We start from the raw sequence: 20301 nt of genomic DNA, 5'->3' as shown, positions 1-20301 counted from the left end.
TGGGTCAAGACCAGGCATGTCATAGGGCGACCATGCAAAGACTTCGATGTTCGCCATTAAAAACTCGATCATCTCGGTTCTCTCCATGGCCGAGAGACTTGAACCGAGCAAGAAGAACCTGTCCGGCTGCTCGGCATCAATCCGCACCTCAACTAATTCTTCAACTGCCTTGTCTTCTACTTTGGTGCCAACATCATCCAAGACACTCTGGTCCTCCGGTCCCTCGATCATTTGAACGAATCCTTTGGCAGCCCGGCTCCCGTTGACCGCCACGAAGCACTGCTTGGACATGACCTGATCACCCCAAATCTCCTCGATTGCCCCCATAGCCGAGGGGAATCTCATCACCTGGTGGTAGGTCGATGCTACGGCTTGCATGGCGTGAAGCCATCCTCTTCCAAGGATAAGGTTGTATGTTGAAGGCACTTGTAGCACCCAAAACTCCACTTGCTGGACCACGGATCCCGCTTTGACCGGCAGGATAATCTTTCCCAATGGCCACTCCGGCTGCGAGTTAAATCCAACCAGTGGCGAAGTGGCCGGTGCCAAGTCTGTCTCACGAAGTTTGAGCTGTTTGAACGCATCATAATACATGATCTCGACCGAGCTTCCCTGATCGATCAAGATCCGTCTAACATCAAATTCTTTGACGCGTAGTGTTACGACAAGAGCATCGTTGTGCGGCGTCTGGATACGCTCTAAATCCCTTGAGGTGAAACTGATCACGTCTTTCTCCTCTGTCTTCCCCCTTTTGATGGCAGGCTGAACTGACAAAACTTCCCTCATGTGCTCTGCCTTCTTGATCATGCCCCGGAGTTCGCAGACACGCTCCGGTTCCACGATGCCGTGGATGACATTAATGACTCCTTGTGGTGGTGCATCTCGGTCGTCCTGTCCCCTGGGATCAACCGGAGCCTGATTTGGTTTCACTCCGCCATCAATGTAAAGGTCCAGATGCCCGGCCGCAACCAATTCTTCCAAATGTTGTCGCAAAGGCAAACAATCCTCAGTCCGGTGGCCCCTCTCCCGGTGAAACGTACAACGATACCGCGGGTTGTACCCCTTTTGTCCATCGCCCAACTTAGCAGGAAACCGGACATACTCCTCGTCTCGGATTTCGCTAAGTATGCGATAGATTGGAATCTTAAAGACCGTGGTTATGCCAGTCCTTGCCTTCATTCTCCTGTTTGCGTCCTCAACGTCATCACGGGGGTAGTCATCCCGGTCATTCCGACGTCCTCTACCCCGGTTTTTTCGATTTGAACCTCGGTCTGATTCCTCTGCCCGGTCATTTGAGCGGCTGGACTCTTGCCCAACTGCGTGCACCTTGCCTGCTGTCTTCTTGTCTGTTCCGACCGGAGTGGCCTTCACGGTGGAAGCCGACGCATCATCCTCTACTCGGATGTGCTCGTTGATGCGCTGCATGAGCTGGCCCATGGAAGTCGGTTGGTGCATGGTAAGCGAGTCCCGCAGTCTATGTCCGACCGGGAGACCGCGCTTGTACTGCGTGATAGCAAGGTTGACCGGGCAGTCTAAGATCTCGTTGAAGGTTTCCCAATACCTTGAATTGTACGCCTTCAGTGTGTCGCACGGTTCCATCTTGACACTCAGCAAGTGATCAACTTCCTTTGGTGTTTTTGTGTTGGTTTTGAAGCGCGTAACAAACGCCTCGGCCAACTGATGCCACCTTTGTATACTCCCTTCCGGCAACCTCTCGAACCACTTTAAGCCCAGCTCGCCTAAACTTGACGGGAAGATTAGGCACATAAGTCCGTCATTGCGCCGATGTCCGGCCATAACCTGTCGGAAGTGGCTCACATGCATGTACGGATCGGTCTTCCCGTCGTAAAGTGTGAACTTAGGCTGATGGAAGCCCGCTGGAAGCGGCGTTGTTTCTATTTCCAGGGAGAAAGGAGTGGCATTCAACCTTGCCAAGTCTGTATCTTCGAATATCGGCACTGCCTGGCGGGGTGGAGGCATTCCGACCTCCTCGCTGGCATGAACCCCGTAGGAGAGCCGCTGGAAAGCAGGTATTCTCTGAGCTTCGCGCCGGCGAGCCCGCTCCCTTAATACTGCCCGTAAGTCCTCTGACTGAGCTGAATAAGAATACCTCGACGTCGTCGCCGGACGTGAGGGTTTGTAGGTGCTGTCTTGCGCGCTGGACTTTTCTGCACGCACGTCGGAATCACCAACCTGGTAACTTCTGGTGATAGATATGGACTGAGTATGTCGTTGGCTCTGTCCGCCTGAACGGCGGGATAGGGTGCGCTCACTGTGGTCTCCCACTCCAGCTACACCTTTCCCTTTGACATGCCGTTTAAGATCCTCCATCTCCGCCGCCATCCGCCTGATGACAGCGTCTTGGTCCCTTAACTTGCTTTCCAGTCGCCTGGCGTGTGAGTCTCTACGTCGGTGACCGTCTGGACTCCGTGAATGCCCATGACTCCTTCCGCGCTTATCCCGCGCGTCTCCTGACTGTCCTCCAGTGGGCGTCCCCAACTCAGCCATTGGATGGACGGCAGGTGGTCCCTCTCTCCTTCGGGTATACTCCGGGGTGGCTCCATCGATGGCGGACAACGGGAACTCGTCGTTGTTCGCCATGGACGGCGATCAGATGAACCTGGAAGACAAGGTTTTGTCTGTCAAGATTCCCACAGACGGCGCCAATTGTACGGGGAGCAGATATTCCGGCGTGCCCGTATTCCTTTCTTCCGAGCTCCGTCGATGTCCGATCACCTGCGAGTCAATAAGGATGAGCTACCCGGCGGTGTGTGGCCGGAAAAACCCTCCGACGGTCAAGTTAGCACACACCTTAGAGGGAATAGAGAGAAGGGAGAGAGTGTTTGAGTGTAAGGATTTTCTTACAGAGTGTTCGTCTGTCGCGTATGGGGGGCGCAGACAGGCTTATATACCTTCTGTGCCCCATATCCACTCCCTGTCATCTCCTGACACGTGGCTCTGCTATCCCATCTGTCAGCTTAAACCATGCCGTTCATCACCTGCTCTCAACTGCCTGCCAGCATAGCTGGAGCTCGGCAGCCGAGCTGCCCTACCTCGGTCATACCATGCTTCATACCTTAAGCGCCCGACCGGATAACCGAATGAAGGACCGGGCTAGGCGGCATCTCGGCAAAGCTTAGCCCGGGATCCTCCTTTGGTCGGTCTTCTCGCCGGTCAGTCAACTACCTCGGCTGACCGCGCCTTTCCGAGCGCCGGCCTCTCGGTCTGTTTGATCTCGACAATCCTCGGACCGAGCATCCTGGTCTGACCGGTCACTTCATGGCCGAGCACCTTCTGCACGGTTCGGGGCAGCACATAGTCCAAACTCTGCCCGGCCCAAGTTCTGGTAGCCCATCTCCGGGTGAACAGTCGATCATCTCGGCCCACTGCTCTGCTGGGCCCCCAACCTGTTCGGTTTATACCTCGGCCCAACGCCGGAGCATAAATCACCCTCTCAAGAACCTTGGTGTTAACTGAAGCCCCCAAGTCATGAGGCTCAAAGTAAAGATGATACACTTATCTGAGCTGGTTAGGTTTATGGATTAAAAAACTGTAAAGAAATTGAAAGAGAGAAAAATTGTATGTATTATTGATTGATTTATATTTCTGCTGTCTATTACAAATGGTTCCTTATATAGATGTAGGTGTAGTGGAGTAGGTGGTGGTAGGTGAGGAGTAGGTGAGTGTAGTAGGTGAGTGTGTGGTAGGTGATGGTAAGTGTGTGGTAGGTGATGGTAAATTTTAACAGTCCCCCGCAAACTCAAGGAGGATAGAAACTAACCAACTTGAGTTTGGAGAGAGGAACAAAATAATAAAATACATAAAAGTAAAAAGGATAGGAGACACTGTATGGTCGTGTCAGACCGTTGATGAAGACACTGGATGGTTGTGTCATAACGTTGTAGAGGACACGGGATGGTTGTGTCATAACGTGGTAGAGGACACGGGATGGTTGTGTCATAACGGTGTAGAGGACACTGGATGGCAGTGTCAGACCGATGTAGAAGACAGTTTATGGGGTCATGTCGGACCGTTGTAGCAGACAATGTTGTGACCGTTGTGGTGACAGTTTACGGAGTCTTGCTGGACCCTTGTAGAAACTAACCGGAATCAATGTCGGGACAGTTTAAAGAGTCTTGTCGGACCCATGAAGGAGCTAACCGGAATCAATGTCGGGACAGTTTATGGGGTCATGTCGGACCGTTGTAAAAGTTGTACCCTCAAAAGGTGTGCCCAATCTTTCAAAAGGCGTGCCATCAAAAGGCGTGCCCAATTCATCAAAAGGCGTGCCATCAAAAGACGTGCCATCAAAAGGCGCGCCCATATTGTCGGCGAGCGTCGAGCGGCGCATGATGCGCGTGTCTGCCGCTTCGTCATGTTCTATATAAATCAATGCGGAGGCTGAGGCAGAAAACCTGCTAAAACCTTCTGAAAAACTTTTCCTTGCCTGTGAGAGAAACTCTGTAATACGCTGTAACCAACCCGTCTCTGAAACACTCAGCAACATGGCCTCTTCTTCCCGTCCAACTACCCAAAACATGGCCTCCTCTTCCCGTGGTCTGCTTACGCTCTTTCCAGAACTGAACTAGCCCACAAGAGAAATAACTGGTGCGGTGGCCAGTGAACCTCAACCAAACACCTTTGGTTTTGCTCCGTTGAACTTTCCGATGCGGTCGGTAGAGCAAAAAATGGCGGTGCAAACTGATATTGAGGCCAATCAGTATACTCTGAAGTCATGTGTGGAAACCATGACTGCGGTCACAAACTTGTCGCACCGGCTGCAGAGCAGGACAAATGAGGTGCAACAGTTAAACTCCCAACTGGCTCTGCTCCAACGCATGTATAAGGATGCGCGAGCAGAGATAAGTGTGCTGAAGGCGGAAAACAAGGAGCTGAAGCGGAAGGCCACCGTGATGTTTCGATTTGGAGGTCCTCCATATGCTGCAGTGGAGGAGCAGGGGGGAGTGAATGTGCTTGGTGGATTAGGAAGCACAGAGGCAGGACCGTCAAGGACGGCCCAGGACGGAGGCAAAAAGAAGAGACCGGCGGCAGAGTAGAGAAGAAAAATCCCATTGTTCCGATTTGTGTTTGTTTTGTTTTTTTTTTGTTTTTTTTTTTGTGTTTTTTTTTTTTGGTGTAAAATGGTGATCGGGGTGAGCCCCCGACATGAATAAAATGAGTGTGGTGTGTAGTCCGTCTTCTGCCCTTTTTTTTTTGAGAGAAAATAATAATGAAAAAAAAGATGAAAAATAAAGTGAAAGAAAAATAAAAAAGAAAGAAAGAATAAGAAGAGAATCACGTGGGTTGCTTGTAATGGAATCAGAGAAATGATGAAAGTGGGTTTAGTGGATAGAAAAAGGGATGAGAGAGAGAGGGAGTGGATTGAATTAAAAAATAAAAAAATAAAGAAAAATAATGTTATCAGAAAGTGTATGTGCAAAGCAATGTGTGTGTCGTGTGTTTTGCAAAAAGTGTGGTTTATAATAAAAAAATAAAGTGTGGTTTTTATTTGTTTTGTTTTTTTTTTTTTTTGTTTTGAAATGAAATAAACAAAAGATTTTGGGGCAGCTAAGTTTTAGTGGGGGACACGAGCGGATGAGCTTGGTGTTAAAGGGATTAAAAGAAATAAATAAAGAAAGAAAGAAAAGAATCAAAGAACATGGGTTTGGACTATGTGCGCGGAGAGAGAGAGAAGAAGTTGGGTCACATGGGTTGCCTTTTCGAGTCAAGTGGAATTAAAAAAGCTTGAAGTGGCACCACTGGTGCTAATGGAGTTCGTAGACCAAATACCGGAACTGCAGGCATGATGGATGCCTGTACTGGGTCCTCAGCCATGCTATCCTCCATGCTCATCTGATCACCATTACCTGAGGCAACCGTGAAGATAGGAACAGCACTACCAAACATGGGCTGTGCTTGGGAAGAGGCAGTGGCAGTAGAAGCAGTTGAAGTGAACATGAAAATGGAATCCAATGAGCCACTAGTAGGAGTGGATGATCCAAACACCATAGGGGCACTGTTGGTAGCAGCAACAGAAACCGAGGATGCTCCAAAGGAGAACCCAGTTGACGGAGACGCAGAACTAAATGTTGAGTTAAATGAAGGCTTGGTGGGCTGTGGGCTGTGTGACGAAGCCGAAAGAGTTTGAAGAACGAGGCTGGCGGCACGTTGTCGGAGACAAAGGAGGTGGTGAAAGGCAAGGTTGGGGAGAGGTGGAAGATGCAGGAAAGTAAAGGTATGTGTAGAAAATGCCAGCGGGCAGCGAAAGCAAGGTTGCCGGCCGGCTGCCCGCCGGTGAGAAAACAAAATACGAACCTAAATCTTACTGCTCTGATACCATGTAAAGAAATTGAAAGAGAGAAAAATTGTATGTATTATTGATTGATTTATATTTCTGCTGTCTATTACAAATGGTTCCTTATATAGATGTAGGTGTAGTGGAGTAGGTGGTGGTAGGTGAGGAGTAGGTGAGTGTAGTAGGTGAGTGTGTGGTAGGTGATGGTAAGTGTGTGATAGGTGATGGTAAATTTTAACAAAAACCAATTACTAATGTTTGTTTATTAACAAAGGGAAAGCCTATGGTACACACTGTGTACCATATGCACCTATAATTAAATATATATATATATAATTTTATACTTTTTAAGTCATAATTAAAAAAATCATAATTAAAATATCACACGAGTCATGAGCCATAATTAAAAAAAGAAAATTAATAATAATTAAATAATAAAATGACATAATTAAGAGTGCATATGATATACCCTTTTCAAAGAGTGTGTATAGTAAAATTTTCCATTAAGAAAATAATTATTCTATGTTTCTAATTATAATACAAGAAATGTAGTAAATAAATTACACTCCCAAAAGATGGGTATACGGGTGATTCTATTTCACGCTAGACTTTGTCAAGGTACATATTATTTATATCGTTCGGATATCAACTTTCAAACAAAATATAACTATTTGAATATTTACTCTCGAACAAAATATAAATATTCATATATCAATTGTCGAACAAGATTTTTGTTTGAATAATTGATTTTTATTCAGAAAATTGATATTCGAACATTTTATTTTTATTAAGAGGTTAATGTTCAAAAGGGCTACTATTAGTACCTACCTAATTTTTTTGGACCCCCACTTTTTTGAACCCCTACCCACTTAATTGAGTCCCACACATTTTCTCTTTGAACCCCTGCTTTAATCCCAATTATACCCATCTTCTTTGAACCCCCAACTCATCACCTCTTCTCATCGTTGACCACCGCCGTTCTCTACATCGTCGCCACCTTCCCAACTCATCACTCCATTGCCATTGTCGTCACTTTCCTAGCTCATCACTCCACCAATCCTCAGTCTCTCTCCTCTCCAAAACCACCTCCATTACCACAAACCTTAGATTTTCCACCGCCTACTTCTCTACTTCCGACGATGGCGCTTCCGCGGGAGAAACTGAGCAACCGATGAAGTTGTCCATTGTCGTCGCCTTTCCACTACTTCGCGAGCACCACCATCACACCTCCAAACCCTAGCGACCCAACCAGGCACAGAGAAGGAGAGATAGCTGTGGCGGCGAAGTTTGAGATCACGATCTGAAAATTTTGAAAATCCCTGAGATATTGATTTATGATTATGTATCTATTTTAAATAGTAAATAACAATATCAATCAAACAATCAAAGACGAATCGACACAACGATTTAATATGAAAAAATCACAATTGGAGCGCCTTCAATTGTGATAAAAAAATTACGGGCCAAAGCCATAAAACAATCCACTAAGAGGACAAAAAAAGAATTATACAACTGTACTCTCAATTACCTAGTGAATCCACACCTAAATTGAACCGATCCAATGTGCTTTTTCTGTTGGTACAAAACTGGTAAGTGTGATGGAAGGAGATAAAATAGAAAATAATTAGTATTACTTCAAGGCGAGTTACAATGTCGCTTTCCTTAAGACGATATTCGCCCTCACTAATTCTGCCAAATATGGTGTGCATCGGGTTACCTGCGAATTTGCCTCCAGGATATAATGAAGCCCAGCCTAAAGACTAATGTCTGATTGCAGTATACACAAATGAAATCAGATCCCGAATACCTTTGGATTTTTCTAATCCACCAAGTATAGAGGAAAATAACAATGATAGAGAGAAATTCCATGGATTTCATATGGATGATTTCTTATCCAAATGCCAACCCATTCCGCCTTTATATAGGCATGGATTTGTATCCCTTAGACCAAAGGTCGTGTCCTTTAAATTCAAAAGTGATACCCTTTAAATCTAAGAGTCATGTCTTTTTGTTTAAATCTAAAAGACACACCTTTTTGTTAAAACTCAATGATTACATCCTTTGGTTTAAACCCAAAAATCACATCTCTTTAATCATTCATATAACTATATTATATATTCAAATATGTATAAATATATTATGAAAATGTTCTAACATTCCCCCACCATTTTCAAGATATATGAAAATAACAACTTGGATAGATTAGGAAAATTTATGCATAAATGAAGATATCTTTCGATTTGAATCATTCACTTAGTGACAACACATCACAGTTAATCAAGATGACATAGTAGACTTGTTTTTGAACTAGCAATCTTATACGATTAACCGGACACGTCTCACACACAAATTTTCTTCTCCTTAGGTTGTTGGAAATTAGACCGGGTATTGGACCCGAATTTGGGCGCCCATGTGGCATGACCCATGACCAATTAATTATCCATTAAGTTTGAATTTGAATTTGAATTATTTGGATAACCCACAATCTATTTCTATATCTACCATATCTTATCAAGAGATATGGATAGATGGATAGATAGATATTGATTGTTATATATTTGATTATATACATCTGATATGATGGGATCGATATAATATACGTTATGTGGCTTTTACCCATAACCTTTTATCTCAGACTCTCTCTCTAACTCTCTCCCATATGAGAACGATCCAGCCTCTGCACTGTGACTTGTGTGGGTGATACTCATATTGTAGTATCACTCCACTGCTAGGTTCGTTGTTCGCATTCTTGAAGCACGTGATTTACCTACGAGATTCTTCGCTTCAAATTCTATCACCTAAGTTATGATCTGATAATATTTTTATCCGCTGCGTTATACTTTGATATATCTTACGTAATTCAAAAAGACAACATGTGGATTGGCCTTGTGTCTATATCTTGTTTCATAAGTACTCCAGAGTCAAGCCTTTAGACTCATAGGAAACGGCATCACCTCCCACACTCATATAGGTAAGTTTACGGAGAGTACCCCTGTAAATAAAGTACCCTAACTCACCATTGCAAACTTATTAAGAGCTAAGGAGCTCAACCTCCTCGTTTGCATTACAGGTCCCAAGCACTTTATACCTTGGGATGGTCATAAAAATAAAAATCTAAGTGCTTGCAATCACGACATATGGTATACTTGGGCTTATTGAACTCAAGGACTTGATGTTTCTTCAAATGTTGAGTCGAGTTTCCACCAGGAGTGATATATTACTTGGGCTTAAGACCCATCCCATTTGATGATCTCACATCAAATTTCTTGAATAATTTCTTAAGATAATTTTCTTAAGATAATTTACACTCACATGGATAAATTTTTTACATAGGTATGTATTACCACAGTTTATGACTTGATCAACATGTCGGGATTAACAATCACTATCATAACTATCAACTCATATTGATGATGAGTTTGCATCTTGAAAAATTCAAGAAAAATCCGTGACAAAAATACTATGTCAGTCCATCTCTTTGTTACAAGAGACTAAGAACCATCTCTTCAATTCTAAGAAATAAACCTCCACCAAGAGTAATCTTTATTTACTCTAAGCCATAGTTTTTCAAATAACAAGATACCCACTTTAACATATAAATTAACCATTCGCAATAACTTTAAGAAATTAAATTGTGGGACTTAAACAATCAATACTTTAGACATGAAGAACCAACACTTTCTTATATCTTAAGTTTCATGATTTGTGCTTGTATTTGTATTGAATAAAATTGACCAATCAATATAAAATTTCCATTCAAATACAAGTTACATAAATTTGAAATTCTAATTTTTACATTAGAAATTTTTTCCAAGTATATAATATATACTCTATATTTTCTCAAGTTCAATAAATCACAATTCAAAAATCATACCTTGATTTTAACAGTTAAGATCATAACCTAATTTTAAAACATATTCTTGAAAACTTTCACAAAATATATTCCAAAAATTTTGTGCCTTTCCTCAAATCCAGAACAAGGATCTTGATATACTTACTTACAAACAATTATACATAATTGAAAAATCTCACAATTATAAAATTTAAATACATAATATTCATCAAATAAAAGAAGAGTCATATTAGAAACTTGTTCAGTGACCAATATACTAGGCCCATTATAAAGAGTTCAATTCTAAAGAAAAATATGATAGGTCCAAGCACCAATTCAAATGCAAATTTAACGACACCGTTTGGCATCTTTCGACATTCACACATGGCAACCTGACTCCCTAACCAATAACTTCACTGTGAACATACATCATGGATCAAACCTAGACTCATAATATTTAAAAATTTTATATGAACAAAAATGTAAATATAAAACAAGTGTCAAATAAATCTGAAAATTTAGACAGAAACATGTTAACAGAATTATTAGTATCATAAGAAGATTGTCGGAGCAGCAACTGTCATGACCTACCAGTTCGTCGTTTTGCATCAAAAGTTGCATCAAAAGCAGTGACATAAAATTTGATCACTAGTCTATTGACAAATAGTGAGTGCCATCATTTTATGTCTCTTTTGAAAAATAACAAGATGAGTATGTAGAAAAATATTTCAAAACTATCAAATAATTTCTCTAAAATATTGGCAAAAACCATTGTGCCAAACACACAAATAGGCCATATTTATATATTTATTTTAAATTAGAAAATTTAATTTTAAAAATTTCCAGTTGACTTTCCAAAATTTTGATCATTATGCTCAACTAATAATTGACAATATAATTTCCCTTATAAAACAGTGATGTCATGAATAAAGCATATAATATATACACACGTAGAATACAGACACGTATCGAATCAAATCTAAAAATTACAAATTTTGTCGTAAAGAAACTGACAGTCATACAATCAGAAAATTCACTCATATATATTTAGACCAATAACAAGAGCAGGTTGTCAAGTATAAACATAGGCACAACACCTTTGCATATACATGATTGCAATAGTCAAAATTCAAAAATTGGAATCAAAGACTTCTTATCATACAACTAATCATAAAATCATATAAGATCCAAAAATTCCAGAAGCAACAAAATCTATACATATATTATTACTATCAAACCAATACACAAAATCTAGTATTGAACAAATAAAGTATTTATTTTAATGACAATTATAAGTAAACATAGTTTTCATACAAACTATGAACTTTTGTGATGTTCAAATTGTAAGCATGGTCTTCAAATAAAAATCACAAAGCAAAGCATTAGACATACCTTTGCCAATAATAAATTGAAGCAAATTATTTTATCACCTTGATTGTAATTTGACGGTCAAAAACCAAATTAGAATTAAAAGTCAATCTTTTAATTGTTTCTAATATTTTCAAATAAATATTAATCATATCCATCTCTTCGAGAATATCGTCTTAAGATTGTTGGTACAAAACTGGTAAATGTGATGGAAGGAGATAAAACAAAAAATAATTAGTATTACTTTAAGGCGAGTTACAACGTCGCTTTCCTTAAGACGATATTCGCCCTCACCAATTCTGTCAAATATGGTGTGCATCGGGTTACCTGCGAATTCGCATCTAGGATACAATGAAACCCAGTCTAAAGACTGATATCTGACTACAGTATGCACAAACGAAATTAGATCCCGAATACTTTTGGATTTTTCTAATCCACCAAGTATAGAGGAAAATAACAATGTTAGAGAGAAATTCCATGGATTTCATATGGATGATTTCTTATCCAAATGCCAACCCATTTTGCCTTTATATAAGCATAGGTTTGTATCCCTTAGACCAAAGGTCGTGTCCTTTAAATTCAAAAGTGATACCCTTTAAACTTAAGAGTCATGTCTTTTTTGTTTAAATCCAATGGTTACACCCCATGGTTTAAATCCAAAAGGCACACCTTTTTGTTTAAATTCAATGATTACATCATTTGGTTTAAACCCAAGAATCACATCTCTTTAATCATGTATATAACTATATTATATATTTAAATATATATAAATATATTATGAAAATGTTCCAACATCTTCTACCACCATCTTCAGCTTAGAATTGTCCTGTCTAACGTTGAATCTACAACGTTGATGTTGAATCCACGACAATGAGCCTCTCCGAAATCCATCAAAGTGTCAGACCCAAGTTTCCTAGATGAACAAACAAGAAAACACTCATAAAATTCATAGAGCCACTCCGAAAAATAACTCTCTCTTTTGTGAATAAAAGAAAATAAACAAACCCCTTGGTGATGTTTCTATAAAATTCATGGATTCATTGATCACTTTTAAACCATCAAGAAAACGCTCATAAAGCATCCTCTAATATAAAACACTTTGTATTTTCTTCCTTTTTGAAAATCTGGACGGCACAAATCCTAAAAATAGCGACAACGCACTTTATAGAAAACTGGATCGCATAGACCGCTTGAGCGCACATTTCATCGCTTGAGCGGCGTGATTAAGGCGGTAAGCTGACCGCTCGAGGGTAACTTTCACCGCTTGAGCAGTAAATTTTTTTTTTTAGAAGTTCAAGCCCTTTGCAAAAATATTGGATAATCATTTTCTTCACTCAAGCACACAAATGACCGCTCGGGTAGTCAAACAACTTTAACTGCAATTTTTCTTTTTGCTTCGGGGTCGTTGCCTTTTGACCCCGCTTGGGTGCTGCCCCTTCGACCCCCGCGAGCTAACTGAGTAGCTCGATCTCTGTACTTAGTCAGCGAAGTGGCAAACATGAAAAGATTAAGATCACAAACTCCTTTACATATGCACAATGCTGGTTAGATTTGCATCTAAATACTCACATCTTCACTGAAACATAAAAGCGAAAAAAATTACAGCTGAACGAATTTTTGTCAAACGAGATTGCCCATGACAAAAACCTAACACGATTGATTGGAGTAGAGATCGCAATTTGCAGTGGCAGTGGCTAGGGGTAGATCGGGGGTCATGGTAGCCATTGATGGGGCTGAAAACTGGAGAGAGAGAGAGAGAGAGATGAAAACCCAGGGTTTTGAGAAGAAGAAGAAAAAGAGAAGAAGGAAGAGAAAAAGGGAGAGGGAGATGAAGGTGGAGGTATTGGCGGTGACATGTGGAGGTAGGTTGAAGGGCAATGCCAGGATGAAAAGATTGGTGGTGACATGGATGGGCTGCAACAAGGGGGTTGCTAATGGTGGAAGTTAAGGTGAGGCTAAAGTAAAAGTGAAATTTTATATTGAGATAAAATTAAAATTAAATAAAAATGAAAGATTTGGGAGCTCTAAAAAGAAATGTAAGACTAAATAGCAAGCCTCATATTCGAAAGGAAACAAATGAAGCGTACACGAGTATACTCCTTGCACCAATTTTTCAGCAAATGAAGCCCTCTTCTTACAACTCACATTTTCAATTTTTTTTAATCACATTTTTATCCCTTTTCAAAATTACCAATACAACCCTCAAGAGTTTAACCCTAATCCACCTTTCACCACAATTTCTATGGCCACCACCACTGCAACTACTGCCGGCGACCCCTCCCCGGCACGCCCGACACTGCGCCCTCGACCTCTGCACAGGCCTCGCAGCAAACAATTCCTCCCATCATCAAATCCAGGCAAGCCCAAACAGTTCATTCGGTACATTGCCTTCAAACTCATTGAATCAAAGATCTAAGAACTTCAACATCGGCAATTTCAGTACCACCAGAGGGAATTTTTCGGCTAAATGATTGTTACTCAGATCGAGCTTGAAGAGAAGCTTCAAGTTCTTGAACTTGTGAGGCACAGTTTCACAAAACTGATTCGAATTTATGTGAAAGAATGCGAGATCGGTGAGGAGTCCAAGCTCCTCCGGGAGGTACCCAGTGATGTCACCATGATAGAGATCGATTCTAGAAACGGTTCCAGTCGAGTGGTTGTCGAGCATTGCAGCGCAAAAAAGTTCGGTGTTGTGACACATCAGATACGACCCAATTTTCGGTGAGAGGTCGGTCGCAGTGGTCGGAGATGGTAAGGAGTGTTGCATGAAATCTGAATTTTTAGATTCCATTGATTATGTATGCGAATCGAAGCATATGAGGCAACATTCGAAGTTGAGAAAGTGTGTGGACGAACTGTTTGATGAAAATCCCAAGTGGGTTTTGTGCTTGTAGTCATCAACTCAAATCATGTGAGTGTTGATTTATAGAGAGAGAAGGGGTGACAATTGCACATAGGAGGCTGCTCTTTGCTTGATTTGTCTGGAATGGTGGTGTTTTTGTCTTGGTTGAGTGAGATACAAGGTTAAAACTGGCATTTAAAAAAAATTAATTGCTGACATAATCAAAATTCCTTGATTGGCTAAGTGTTGACTAATGGAGGGTGTAATTTGCAATGCATCTATTAACTTCGAGCTGATGTAATTTTCAGAATGATAAGAGTATTCCTATATTAAATGTAAAGTTTAAGAAATATTATTATAATTTATCTTTACATTAGGGGATCCAATTAACCCGATGGTAAAAATTACCTTGAGGAGTGATTTGCCCGCTGAGAGGAAAAAGAATGAGGTGTGCAAGGTAGAAATTATATTATTTTTCATTTTTTTCTTTTATTTATCCCTGACAAATTTCTTCACAAATTCATAATACAAACACGGTAAGAAGGTGTGTACTTAAAAGGCAAACTATAAAAAGGTTTTCCATGATTTCATCCTTATTGCCATATTGCAAGTAGTATGAGTAAACTAATTTTTGTTTTGAAGTGCAGAGTTCTCAAATCACAAAATCTTGGTGGCATTCTCCCTCCAGAATTGGTCAAACTCCCTCATCTCCAAGAATTGTAAGTATTTACTTTCCCCTTACAAGGTATCAGAAACAATGGATCAGTAATTACAATGAGAATCAAATTCAACATAAAATACAATTACATGTAAATTCCTAAAGTGGGAGAGAAATATCCTAACTAATACGAGGAAAGTAAGAATGAAATGCAACCTTCTAGTGAGGTGCAAGTGTTCTAGTCAATCTGGTCCATCGATGAAAAACTGTAATTGCTTTTTCATTCTACACCGGCGTATACAGTAGAATTGGCCATTATTTGCTGATTACTCTCTCTTTTGTGCAGTGACATCAGCCGCAACTACGTTAATGGTACTATCCCTCCAGAATGGGGTTCCTTGCCACTAGTAGACATGTATGTAAATACACAAATTTAATGAGACATGTACATATATGTCATTTTGTGCTGTGTTTTTTTATTATTTTTATTATTATTTTATTTTATTTATGAATGGATTTGCAGATTAAAAAGAAAAGCAAAAAGAAATTTTTTATTTATCCTCTATAAATCCATTCACAATTTTAAGATTTAAATGCAACCTTGAAGTTTTTCTATTCATGTTTCTAATACTAAAAATGGTGTCATTGCAGATCCCTCCTTGGAAACCGAATAACTGGTTCAATCCCATCACAAATTGGAAACATCACCACACTTAACAGCCTGTGAAATTCTAATCACTCATATCTTTTTATTTTTAATTATTTTTTATCCTTATGCATATGAAAAATTTCACGCACGCTCTTGTTAAGATTGGGAGTTTTGATGATTGTAGAATCCTCGAGTTCAATGAACTGTCGGGAGACCTTCCTCAGGAGCTTGGTAACCTTTCCAGCATTACGAGACTGTAATACCTTTTTACTTGCTTTTATTTCCCTTCCTTTCTAAATATGTTACGTCATAAAGTTGTTAAATAAATGTGCTAGTCCTAATAGTGTTGAAATAGATGTTACAACTTATGCCCTACTCTAATAGATTGGGCTTTCGGAGCATCCATTTGTTGGCACCCGAAGTCAAGGACAATTAAACCTTTCGATATGTATATATATATTTTAACTCATAGTGTGTCCAGGTCTTCACCCCAGCGAATTCTCAATTCCCAGTACATGTAGTCTTCCATCCTGCATATACACTCAGTAATTACTGGGCCTAGGCCCCTGGGGTGACCTCAAAGGAGTGGGAAATGAACTTTTAATGTCCATCATTGAGGATTGAACCCATGACATTGTATATGAGAGTCATAGACCCCGAAAACTAGGACTACCCAATTGGTTTTTTGATCCTTTGGATGAACTTTATTTTGTTTTTGTTTTTTGAAGGTATTTAACCTCAAATAATTTTTCTGGGGACTTGCCGGGAACACTAGCAAAGCTGACCACTTTGAAGGACTTGTGAGTTTTTATAAGTTATTGTTTTTTTTTTCATTTTTTGTGGGATTTTAATATTCCTAAACTAGTTACCAATGTTTATATTTTGAAATCTGTTGTTCAATTATTGTTTACCACAATGCAGTCGGATCGGGGACAACTTCTTTACAGGAAGCATACCCAATTTCATCCAAAACTGGATACATCTTGAAACTTTGTGAGTCCTTGACGTGTTTTGATGTCACTTGTTTTTCATTCAACAACTTATTTAAATAAACATATGGTAATGGCAGATTGATTCAGGCTAGTGGTTTGGATGGTCCAATTCCTTCTGGCATTGCCTTTCTGACTAATATGACCGACTTGTCAGTGAGAAACCTTTCACTCTTTCAGATTTTATCCATATTGTATGCATTGGTGGTGTTTGAATAATAATTTTCTTGGTAACTGATGTTTCATTTATTTTGTTCTTTGTTGAAATACAATATGTAGGAGAATTAGCGACTTGAATGGAAGCAAAGTGTCTGATTTTCCATCCGTTGGTAACATGACAAAACTGAAGAGACTGTAAGTTGGATGCTTCTATATCATAGCCTTAGAAAGAGTATGAAAATGTCTTCTTGGTGACTTGAACTCATGTATTCTTGATCGCATTGCAGGTTGTTGAAAAGTTGCAACATTAATGGAAGCTTACCATTGTATCTTGGGATGACTCAATGGACTGAATTAAAATTTTTGTTAGTATATTGTTATTCCTTTCTTCCATTATCTATTAGCATGTGCAGTAGTAATAGTTAGTTCTCTTGTAAGAGCTTTTTGGTCCTTGCTTGTCCGAGGATAATTTAATGTCATGTCTTGTAAATTAGCTATCTTGTCTTGGTATGTAATGTATCAAACTTTTTATAGCAGTGAAACAAACCAAGTTTTTAACCCTGTAGATTAGATATCTGATAATTGAAGGAACCTCGAGTAGCATGTGTGTATGTACAACTACTAGTAGCAGTGATGATAAATTCAAATGTGGAAGCATAATATAGAATTTAGATTTATAACAAACCAACTAATGAAGAAATGAAACCTGTATTGGCAATTTTTATACTACTCCACTTGGGAGAAATGTCTTATAATTTAATTCAAAGATAAAGGTAGCAATTGATCAGCTGAGAATTTGTTGTTCTGCCAAATACTCCATCATGTTGCAAAGATGTACAATTACTTCTGTGGGGTTGAAAATTTCAATTCATTGTATTGACTATCTGCTTCAGAGCCAATTTTACTGAAATGAAATTGTTGTGAAATAAAAATTATTCTGAATAGTCATTCTAAACTTTTTTCTTTATGATTTCTCTTGCAGAGACCTTAGCTTTAACAAACTAAGTGGAGGAATTCCAAGCAACTTTCAGAATCTGAGCACTTTAACTTCCATGTAAGCCCTCTTTTCTTGTTTGGCTTCAGTTAAATTTTGTAATAAGGCAATAAGGTTGAATATAGAGAGATAATGTAGACAGAAAAGAGGAAAGTAAGAACACAAAGGTTTAATGTAGTTCAGCCAATATTGGCTTACGTCCACACACACAAAGCCCTAAAGGGCTACACTATATCTTTCATTCATTCAACTTGATACTCTTTGTTTACATGATACACCATATATATAGAGTAGGAGATACAATCAGATCTTTTCAGTTAGGAATTGAAATATATTAAAGATATAGAAAGTGATAATAAGCATAAATCATGGGATCTCCATATATTCTAATATCTTCTATATCTTCTGATATCTTTGACAACAATCTTATCTCCAACACTCCCCCTCAAGTTGGAACACGGAACGATTGAAGTGAAGTATCCAACTTGAACTTGAAAATAGTATGATCATTACAAACAACTACAATGAATTGCCAAAAGATAACAACAATTGTAATAACTCCCTTCAATGATAACTTCATTGAGCATAGTAAGGATTCAACATCTTGGAACGAAGAAACATGCATTGAATCAATCATGATGGTAGTAAGAGTAACCAACGGGGAGAGAGAAAGCAATGAGGCCAAAGCAACGACAAATCATCACAAACCAAAAGGCCGAAAAACGGCATCCCACAAAGAATGCTATTGAACACACCAGTAGCCCAAAAATAAAAAAGAACTAAATATGTAATTATCACATCAGCACAGGGACCCTAAAAGGGTAGAGAAGTAGTTGGAAAACTCAGCGTATCACTAAATAATGCTACTAAACCCACTGGCAACCCCGAAATAAGTAAAAATCATATATTTTGCTTACCATATCAGCAAACTAGTGATCAACTCAAGGAAGAGGGAAAAACACCTTGATAACAAAAAATGTAGAGTGAGAGAGTTCTCTATAGAGAGACATGCCTAGGATTCAGTAGGCTCTGATACCAAGTTGAATTTTGTAATAAGACAATAAGGTTGAATATAGAGATAATTTTTTTTTTTTTGATAAATTGAATATAGAGAGATAATAGAGACATACAAGATAAAAGTAAGAACATAAAGGTTTAATGTGGTTCGGCTAATATTGACTTACATCCACACACACAAAGCAGTAAAAGGATACATCTTTCATTCACTCAACTTGTTGTTTACATGATACACCATATATATAGAGTGGGAGATACAATCAAATCTCTTCAATTAAGAAATTGAAATAAATCAAAGATACAAAAAATTGTAATAAGTATAAATCATGGGATCTTTATATATTCTAATATCTTCCATATCTTCTGATATTTTTGACAATATAATTTTTTCTCCATCAGTTTCCTTATGCCAAGTCCTGGATGCTGATTATCAAAAGGCACCAAAAATCAAATTCATTAAGCGATGAACCTGAACAGATTAGCTTGAAATTTATTGACTTAAATGAATGTTAGATTAACTCTTAGAGTCTTGGATATGAAACCAAGGAAGTTATTTGGGTATAAAGCAGGACAATCCTTTGGCCCAAAGAGTCTTCTCATGTGGTACTATTAGAAAGCAAGCAAGAAGCAGACAAACAGGCACTTTGTAACCCTCTGGACTACTTGAAAAAGTATGTAACACGAGAATCCTGCTTTGCTTTGCAAAGAAGAAAAAGAAAAGCTACTTTTTATCTCTAATATTTGACCATAGTTGTCAAATTGGGATTTGAATCGTAAATTGAAATGGAATTGTACCGAATCACGAATCGAATCGAATCAAATTGTGAATCATAAAGATTCGGTCACATTTATTAAATTACATAGAAAAATATATTTACATACTTAGATATTAAATGCTAGTGAAAAACCCGTACTATGCACGGTGAGAAATATTTGAAGTCATTAAAATACATCAATAAAAAGAAAGAAGAAGTTGTGCTTTACACTCATAATATTTGTTAATTATTATTTTAAATTTTAAAATTTAAAAATTGTAACTTTCCATTTAAAATTTTTTTTATTAGGATTATGATATTTACCAATTGAGTGGGTTTGTTAGGGTATTGGCTTTTTTAGTAGTGTTTTGGCTAAAATGCAAGATGAAAAAAATTCAAAAGTGTTTGCTAGTTTTTAAGTGTATCTACATTAAAAAAATTCAAATTCTAATTATGCTATAGTTATTAGTAAACTTTTATACTTAGCCTAAGTTTAGTTATTGATAAATTGTCTTGTTTAGTGCTCAAATCTCATGAGTTGCTTGGCATGTGTATTATTTATTTTTAATCAATACATATATTTTTCAATATTTTTGAAATCAAAATAAAAAAAATTGTATATATTTTTTATATATTTATTAATTTGGTAAACTTTAAATAAAAATTTCAGCAAAATCTATTTTACTTTCCTGTGGTATGGCTTGATAGCACTTTACCTCCTGTCTTTTAAAAATAGCCATATG

General features: G+C 38.8%; 1 protein-coding gene across 2 annotated transcripts in view; it reads left to right on the top strand.

Moving 5' to 3' along the window:
* Positions 1–20301, top strand: part of LOC114257798 (putative leucine-rich repeat receptor-like serine/threonine-protein kinase At3g14840) — a 71566-nt gene that overhangs the window by 17276 nt on the left and 33989 nt on the right. The window contains exons 3-12 of one of the 2 annotated variants that reach the window (XM_082884162.1): positions 14985–15056; positions 15342–15410; positions 15647–15718; positions 15829–15900; positions 16373–16444; positions 16566–16637; positions 16714–16785; positions 16913–16987; positions 17080–17157; positions 17775–17846. In XM_082884162.1, the coding sequence (XP_082740288.1) occupies positions 14985–15056; positions 15342–15410; positions 15647–15718; positions 15829–15900; positions 16373–16444; positions 16566–16637; positions 16714–16785; positions 16913–16987; positions 17080–17157; positions 17775–17846 (726 nt within the window). The remainder of the gene's footprint in view (positions 1–14984; positions 15057–15341; positions 15411–15646; positions 15719–15828; positions 15901–16372; positions 16445–16565; positions 16638–16713; positions 16786–16912; positions 16988–17079; positions 17158–17774; positions 17847–20301) is intronic. The other variant, XM_082884163.1, reaches the window with a different exon arrangement.

Source organism: Camellia sinensis, chromosome 8 (assembly GCF_055761805.1).
Source record: "Camellia sinensis isolate YWXY chromosome 8, ASM5576180v1, whole genome shotgun sequence".
NCBI classification, from domain to species: domain Eukaryota; kingdom Viridiplantae; phylum Streptophyta; class Magnoliopsida; order Ericales; family Theaceae; genus Camellia; species Camellia sinensis.
The sequence above is the reverse complement of the archived record's forward strand: the minus strand, read 5'-3'. Positions and strand labels throughout refer to the sequence as shown.